This window comes from Myotis brandtii, unplaced genomic scaffold, assembly GCF_000412655.1.
Source record: "Myotis brandtii unplaced genomic scaffold, ASM41265v1 scaffold1424, whole genome shotgun sequence".
Lineage (NCBI taxonomy): Eukaryota > Metazoa > Chordata > Mammalia > Chiroptera > Vespertilionidae > Myotis > Myotis brandtii.
Window position 1 is genome coordinate 960,661 of NW_005355089.1, and position 8,822 is coordinate 969,482.

At 43.2% G+C, this 8,822-nt stretch overlaps 1 protein-coding gene across 3 annotated transcripts in view; it reads right to left on the minus strand.

Annotated features, from left to right (window-relative positions):
• The window catches only part of PFKFB1 (6-phosphofructo-2-kinase/fructose-2,6-biphosphatase 1), a 45,701-nt gene extending 37,174 nt beyond the window's left edge, over positions 1-8,527 (minus strand). The window contains exon 1 of one of the 3 annotated variants that reach the window (XM_005860896.2): positions 8,165-8,527. Coding sequence is in view for 2 of the 3 variants with exons in the window: in XM_005860894.2 (XP_005860956.2) it covers positions 3,818-4,196 (379 nt within the window). In the remaining variant the exon portion in view is untranslated. Of the gene's footprint in view, positions 1-3,817; positions 4,212-8,164 lie in introns of those variants that run through there. The other 2 variants (XM_005860893.2, XM_005860894.2) reach the window with 2 other exon arrangements.
• Positions 8,528-8,822: the final 295 nt, after the last annotated feature.

Consider the following 8,822-nt stretch of genomic DNA (forward strand, 5'->3'; position numbering starts at 1 on the left):
GGAGGGACCCCCCCTCCCGGGCACGAATTTCGTGCCCCGGGCCACTAGTTTGAAAATAATCCTATTGGAAAATTGGGGAGTCACCCCTACTAAACCCTGCACTGTGGAAAGAAAAAAAAAAAGAATAAACTTCCTTAGCCTGTTAAATGGTATCCATAAAAAAACTATAGCAAACTTACTCAAAGGTGAAACTTTTAAAGTATTCCCTTTAAAATTAGGATCAACCTAATGTACATTATTAACATTTGTATTCACATTGTACTGAAAATGATGTATGTGTATTGGAGGTAGAGGTCCTAACAATGTAGTAATATAAGAAAAGGTGACTAAAAATATAAGGAATGGAGGGGAATAAAGAAAACTCATTTACAAACAACTTATCCAAATTAGCCCCGGCCAGCTGGCTCAGTTGGTTGGAACACTGTCCCACACACCAAAAAGGTTGTGTGTTTGATCCTGGTCCAGGTGCATATGGGAGACAACCCACGGATGTTTCTCACATCAATGTCTGTCTGTCTGTCTGTCTGTCTCTCTCTCTCTCTCTCTCTCTTTCATTCTCTCAAATCAATAAACATATTCTCGGGTGAGGATTTTAAAAAAAGTAATGATAGATTAGGTTTGTTATAAATGCAATATAAAACAAACCAATTATATTTGTATACATTACCAATAAAATGTAATTTTTCTAAAAATGTATTATTGAAAATAGCAACAAAAATAAGCAAAAAATTTCTTACGATGATGTGCAAGCCCTTTTATTTTTATTGTTAATCCTCACTCAAGGATATTTTTCCATTGCTTTTAGATAGAGTGGGAGGGAGGGAGAGAGGGGGAGAGAAACATCAATATGAGAGAGACATTGATTGATTGATTCCCATGCGTGCTGTAATGGGGCAGGGGATCAAACTTGCAACCCAGGTACATGCCCTTGACTGGAAATTGAACCCATGACCCATCGGTGTGCAGGCCAATGCTCTAACCAATGAGCTCACTGGCCAAGGCTTAAGCAAGCCCTTTTAAATAACAAAACTTTACTCAAATGACATGAAAATAGTGGTTCAGTGATTGAGCGTCGACTAATAACCAGGAGGTCAGGGTTTGATTCCTGGTCAGGGCAAATGCCTGGGGTGTGCAGGAGAGAGCTGATCAATGGTTCTCTCTCATCACTGATGTTTCTATCTCTCTCTCCCACTCTTTTCCTCTCTGAAATCAATAAAAATATATGTAAAAAAGAAAATAGTTTAAATAGATGGAGAGACATACCATGTTTTCAGAAGATAATACTGCAAAAATGTTAACTCTCCTTAAATTGATTTACAGATTGAATGTAATTCCAATAAAAATCCCAAACATTTTGTGTGTGTGTGTGTGTGTGTGTGTGTGTGTGTGTGTGTGTGTGTGTGTGTGTGTGTGTGTGTGTGTGTGTGTGTGTGTGTGTGTGTGTGTGTGTGTGTGTGTGTGTGTGTGTGTGTGTGTGTGTGTGTGTGTGTGTGTGCGCGTGCATGTAACTTGGTGTAACTTGAAAAGCTGATTCTAGAATTTATGGGACAACATTTTCATTTTATTTAATTACATTTTATAACCAAAAACTAGAAACTACCTAAATGCTCCTGAACATTAAGATGAATAAACTGGGATATTCACAAAATGTAATATTACACAGCAAGAATAAGCAAGAACTGTTGCATACAATTGCATGCAACAATAATATAGGTGGCCAGCAAAACATAACGATGAATGAGAAAAACAAGTCACAGATGAATATACACAGCAGTTCAAGCACTTTATACATGTTAATGCTTTTAATCCTCAGAACAACCTCATTAAGTGATTGTGTGCCCCCCCCCTCCCGCCACCACCCACTTTGGGGCCAGGCAGGTCTTCTAGAGAGGATGCTCCAAGCAAAAGATGACACAGATATTTCTGGGGTAAATAACCTGGCCTCCCCAGCAAAAAAAGTGAAGCAGACATTGCCCAGGCAGGATGTGGCAAACACAATCTACCTGGCAAGTTTATTGCACCTGTGATCTTACATAACTCAATCAATCACTTAGTCTTGTACACAGAGAACTCCATGCTTGGCTATGGCGAGTGGTAGAGTGGAAGTAACAGAGTGACCATTTACTGAGCACCTTTATGGGCTTGATGCTGGGGATATGATGGGGGAAAAGGTCCACACACCCATCTTCTTGTTTAAATAATAATAACACTTATTGAGTGCTTACTATAAGCTAGACACTCTTCTACGCATTTTATATGCTTAACTGTCTAATCTTCATAACAACACTATTACTAGCTTCTTTTGACAGATGAGGAAATGAAAGCACAGATAGATTTGTCCAAGGTCACGGAGATAGGAGTTGGGACTGAAACCTAGGCAGTCTAAATCCAGAACCTCTGAGTCACTGAATCATCCAACAATATGGGGGATCGGTATTAATCCTGTTTTACAGCTGAGGAAAGAGAAGGTCAGAACTAAAGAGAGCACCTATTTGTACCCTTTATATTAGGTGATTGGTGGGTATTATTTCTCCAACCTAAAAAGGAAGTTCCCAGTAATATAAGGGTCTTAATTCTGGAGAACCCAGGTATGCAGAGAGCGGCTTGCCTGCATGCCACCTAAACCCAACAGCCCCTTAGAAAGGTTCAAGACTGTCCAGGTAGGTGAGGGTGAGATGCAAGTCTGTCTCATCCAGGTTCCTAGATCTCCCAATGCGTGAGTGAAACTGCTGGTGAAAAGGAGGAGAGAGGAGAACATGAGGCTGGGTTTCCCCCTCTTCTGCTCTTCTTCTTCCATCTATATCCTACATCTTACAGACTATATTTAACATCCTACATCTTCCTGGATGCTCTAAGCAACTACCCTTCCTCTCACTAGCCCTGACCCTGGACCTCCTGCAAGCATCAGCATAATGGAAGCTTGGTCAGCTGGTCCTTGAGTTGTCTCAGTCCCACAGTCCACAGCTGTCTTATCTCTGCCCACCTTATGGCTCCTCAGGCCATAATCCTTGAGCTGGAAGCACTTTGGTCCACACTGTCCTCTATTATCTATGGGACATGGTATACTCCAGTTTTTTACAAATAGTTTTACAGGTTTCATTTTGCTTCTCCCTTGCTCTTCTGTTTCCTTAAAATTTCAAAGTGAACAATATGCCAACAGGCTTTCCCTGAGAAGATTGTCTTCTTTCTCTCTCTGACGAGAGCAGCAAAAAGTGTCCATATGTGCCAAGAAGGCAACGTAGGAGACAGGACACCCAGCCTTTCCCAGCCCAGTCAGGTATAGATCTATTAGAAGAGGCTTGAGAAAGAGGAGGAGCAATACTGACCAATGATATGGTACTGTTGTGTACCCAGCACCTGTGCCCTGAGAAACTATTCTAGGAGCCATAACCTTATTTCACCCACACACTATCAGACAGGACCAATTTCAGACATTTCACCGAGGTCACCAAAACAAGACATTCTCCGCTAAGCACTGAACGGTTCCACACTAGAAATTTCAAATTTCAAGCAAGAAACATTCCAAGTAAGCTTGAGAGGAGAAAGAAAAGTTCCTAGTCAAAAATCCCTCTGATTAAGTGGTCTTGACCCAATCTTCATTCTATCTGTCTTTACCTCTTTTTGTCACTCTCTCATTCTTTCTCTACCTTCTCTGACATTAGCCTCTTGTTATGTTATAGCTACTTTATCCAGCTGTTCATTAATTCCAACTTCCAGGTATATATAGGGGTATATAGGGGCAGCATGTCCTTTGCTCTTCTTCTATACCCACTTTACCACCACCACCTTGAAGTTCATGGAAGCAAACCCCACTTACAGCCCCTCCTCCGTTGCAGCCCACTGCTGTCGCTGCTGTGTGGAATCCAGATCTTCTGTAACCTTGTTTGGGTGAGCTCTTCCATCTCTCGAGACATCTTAGATGTCACAGCTAATGACACCACTGTCCACAAGGTACCGGGCCTCACTTCCTGTCCTGCTAACTGTCTCTTCTGTTGCTGTGGCCACAGCAGTAGGTGGACAGCGTTGGGACAGGGAAGTGAGCTGAGCCCTCTGGCAGCCTGTCTCCAGCCTCCTCTCCTTTTTCCTAGTCCTTGCCTGCCTTTGGTCCTGTATGTAGCAGTGGGGACTTGGGTGCAGAGAGGGAGAGGTTGGGTAGAGGTCAGTAGAGGCCTTTGAACTCCAAGAGCTGTGTACATAGGAGATAAGTTCCTTCCAGCAAAGGAGGGCGGCCAGCAAGACAGCCCAGGTCGGGCCAGTCACCTCCCTCCAATGAAGACAGGACTAGTAGAGTATGCAAATAAAAGACCAAAGATCATGTGCTTACATCCTGTGCAAGGTGGGGAGGCAAAGGTGATGGAGGCAGGTCTCAACAGCTTTCACAGCTTTGAAATAAAATACAGGCCCAAGTAGAATGTCAAGGTTCAACCCGGAAACAGAGATCCACATCAGAAATGCAAGGTTCCCAAGTACGAACACACACAGTCCCTACTGACGAATGCAATGTTTTGATCTAGCAATCAAAGGTCCAAACTGGAAGTGGAAGGTTCACTGCCTTACTGCCCCACCCTCTCATACAAAATGGCATTGCAACACTTGTGTTCCCCTCAATTCTGCTGACTTTCCTGTGGCAGAGCCTCTCCTCCTAAAATGTGCTGTCTGGGACAGTCTTGGAGAGATGGGCACTATCTAATCATCTTTATGCTCTCTCCAGCCAAGGCTAAATATATAGGAGTAAACCTGACACTTCTGGGAATAGGAATGAATGCAGCCATTGCTGGGTGAGAGATGGCAAGCACTGCCCACATGGCTGCCAGCAGCCATCGGGTGCCCTAGGGAGAAAGGCAATGTGATCTGATTCAAAACCTGGCAAAAGTTCCTCGTGCCAACCCATAGGCATGGAGGTTTAGGGTGCAGTCTGCAGCAGGCTGAGTGTGGGCAATAGGGAGCAATGAACTCAAAGTAGGACATCCCACGCAGATGTCTCCACTTTACCCTCCATCTCCCCCTGGTTGTAGTGAGGCTTTTATGTGTAGAATTCATCTAAAGGCGCAGCTTACCTGGAAGGTGTCCAAGTGTGCTCTTACTTCATTATTTTGCAACCTTCCCACCCCCTGATGAACCTCTTGTGATTGGCTACAAGGAAGCTCAACTTTCTTCCACTCAGCTGGGCTATACAGGGGCAATCTCCTGGGAATAGAAATCTCCAACCCCTGCCCTCCAGCCCCTGCTCTTAGCTCCACTTTGCCTTTTAAGAAATTCCCTGAAGTACATTCTCAGTGTCCTACTCTACACAAGGGTTAGATCCCCTCCAGTTGCTGTTTATAAATCATAAACTTTCAATACATTTCAGAGCCTGCCCATGTGAATGGATCTACTGAAGCAGTGGATCACAGTGGTGAAGAGCAACAGGCTCTTGGAGCCATACTAGCCGAGTGGACTCCCACCTCTGCCCCTTGTCGTGAGACCCAAGGCAGAAGGCAACTTCTCAATGCTTCAGTTTTTTCATCTGGTAAGATTCAGCATGTTAATACATGTAAAGCAACCTGGGAAATGCTCGATATATATCACCTAACACTGTGTGATTCATTTTGTGAAGTAAATGATCAGTCATGTCTTTGGCAAATGTAATGCTGAGCAAACAGGAAATACTTGATAAAGGAAATTTATAACATTAAGACAAAGGGTTAACATTTATAATAAATAAAGAGCTCCTGCCAACCAACTAGAAAGATGAATTCACTTTCACTTTTTTGGTTTTGTGAAGTCCCCTAGAAATTGTTTCATCCAACCCTCCGAGGTAAGAAACTGGAGGCCTAGAGAAGGAAGTATTTTCCTAAGGTCCTGTAGCAAATAAGTCAGGAGTAGGACACTGGGTACCATATTTCTCCCAGTCCAGGGCTTTTCATTGGTTAATTGATCAATCTAGCTTGATTTAAGAATGTGTTCTTCCACATTAGCTTAGAACCTTTAGACTCTCATAACTAGATTTTGAAAGATATGTAACTCTCTTAATCCTAAAAAGTCTCTTAATAAATATCACTCCGCTAATGCTAATAATCTTAATAACTTTTTACATGTATGTTTTCCATGGCCCACAAAGCAGCAACATATTCCTCATCCTAGTTTCTCCTTACAAACTCACTAGCCTCAGGGACACTGAGGTCTAGGGAGGGGAAGGGGCTTGTCCAAGGTAATTGAGCCAGTAACATGAGCCTTCTTCTGTTTATAATTTTGTCCTCATGATCCTGCCAAGAGGCAGAAAGATAATTTTAGCAGTAGGAAATCTGATATAGGAGACTATCGGGCTTTTGGCAAGGTCTGAAATGGTAAACCTAGGGTCCAATCTTGAAAACCCAGCTTAAAATGGCCTGGAATTAGCTATTAATTTATTTTTACCACTGTTATCAATTCTGGTCCCAGAAGCAGGAGAATTAAACAAGCTTCATGGAAAGGCCTCAGCCTGGATCTTGTCAATCAAGTCCTAACCCACCTCTCTAGTCATGCATCTCTTTAGCCCCCTCCCCATGCTTAAACTGCACTGGCTGACTCACTGAGCCCCCAAACATACCATGTACTTTTTTTTTATTCTCTCAGTCTTTGCTTAGCCTGGAATGCCTTCTCTTCCCTTCCATTCTCAACAAAATACAACTCACTCTTCAAGGCCTGGTTCAATGTTTGCCTCCTTGGGAAGCCTTCCCTGTATCCTCAGGGCAGATTTTGTCTTTGGTTATCATATTAACTATATGCTTCTGTCTATCTGAGCAAATATCCACCTGTATTTTTACTGGTCTGCTTCCTTACTAGACTGTGAGATCCATGAAAATGGGAACGGGATCTCAGCTATCTGTAATCTGTGTTTCCAGTGTCCAGCTAAGGCCTTGGCACAGAGGAGACTATTGCTCAATGAGTGTTTGTACAATCTACATCTCTTTGCCCTAGATGAGATGAATATGTGGACAAATAATCCCCATTCAAACAAGGAAAATGTTATACAGAGAGCTATGCAGGGTCCTGGGTGGAGGAACTAACTTGGTCTGAAGATAGAAAGTGGCATCTGGAAAGTTTATCAACCTTGTATGGGGCAGAACAGAATACATAAAAGAAGGAAGTCCTCCGTGAACAGGTCGAATTAACTGGTTAAAGAAGTGTTCACTCAATATCAGAGACTTGCTCAAGACCAAAAGCTGAGCCACAAATTCTAAAATGGGGTTAATTCTGGGGAAGAAAAGAACACAGTGCGACTTCCTGAGGCCCACCGATCCCAATCATCCTTCCAAAGTATGAGGTATGTTAGAGAAGTCCATTAAAAGCAGTATCAAGAGAGGACGGATGGGTAACAAAATCACCAATGGGGTTTTCCTATTGGTAATTCTTGAAGCGTGTGGGTGTGAATGCATTTGTGGGAGGTTAGGGTGCAGAGGGGAGATTGGCCACATGCTTACAGGTCAGGTGCCTATATATAAGTATCAGGTCTTCTGAGGCGGCAGTCTAGGATCGTCTTCTTTCTCAGCTACTGCCTTGGCCCACCATCTCCCACTATTTTCAGCCCCATGTGTTGGGTCCAAGGCTCACTGCATCCTAGTTCTAGGAGTGGCTCTTCACAAACCACAGTCACGCAGAGAGAAGAGCAGAAAGAGGGTTGTGAGTTGTATTGCCTGCCAAGACTGCAGAAAAAGCAGGATCACTAATGTCACATAGAGTATAGAAGTGCTGAAATATCTCTAAAGAGCTCTGGTTCCTGTCCTTCCACTCCTCTTCACCTAGAGACAGTCCTCTGAGAAAACTTCAATTTCCATTTTAGTTGAGGAGGCTATTGAAGCCCAGAGAAGCTAAAAGGCTTGTCCCAAGTGTCAGAGCAAGCCAGCCCTACCTCATACACTGGGGGAAGTAAAAGACATAATCTCTATCACCCAGTTCATTCAAAACTGAAGTAGACCAAGTCAGAGAGACTTTTTGGGCCAGGGTCCCACAAACACAGATCAGAAGGATGACAGATAGATAAATAGATAGATCTATAAATAGATACAGCTATCATCTTTTCCCCAACTCTCCCACACCCTTTAATGCACATTTCAAGTGGCCACCTACGCAAATAAAAAAAACCTTTCCAGACAGCCTAAAGAACGGATTTGGATTTGTGTAACTCCTTTTTCCTTTCACCTACCTGTTCTCTTAGAGGTTTTTTCTTCCATTGGTAACTATCCGACACGCAGTCCTCTTCTATTTAGACCCCCCAAACAGGTCCAGTGGGTGGCGTCAAAGAGGGAGCCTGGAGCTTTCCGTTGGTTCCCTGGGAAGGCTGGGGAAGTACCCTTGGTAAGAGGGGTGTGTGTGCGCTCTGTTGAAATATCAGCTGTTGTAGTTGCCAAAGAAGTTCCCGAGCCACCCAGAGCCTTTTCTCTTCAAGCTAACCATGTGTTCACCTTGCCCCAAAGGTCAGAACTAATATTAACAAGCCACTGCAGAATGGGAAAATTAAAACCAGCAACTGAGACAGGCAAGATCTGTATGCATTTCCTTGGGGCTAAATTTCAGATTGTTCTTCAGTGTAAGTAGGCACGATCCTTTACTGGAAAGTAATTTGGCAATATAAAGCAAGAGCAATAAAAAGGTTCATTTCCTTTGTCCTCATTATCCCACTCCTGGGATTTAATCCTGAACCAATAACCACCAAAGCATGAAAAAGTTCAAAACAGCACATATTTAATTTTAATTGCAGAGCTGTTTTCTGATGGCAACAACTGGAAGGTAACCTTTAAGTCCTCCAGTAGGAAAAGCAACTCTTTGAGTCTGCAGATATTAAGGATGATTAATCTAAGGCT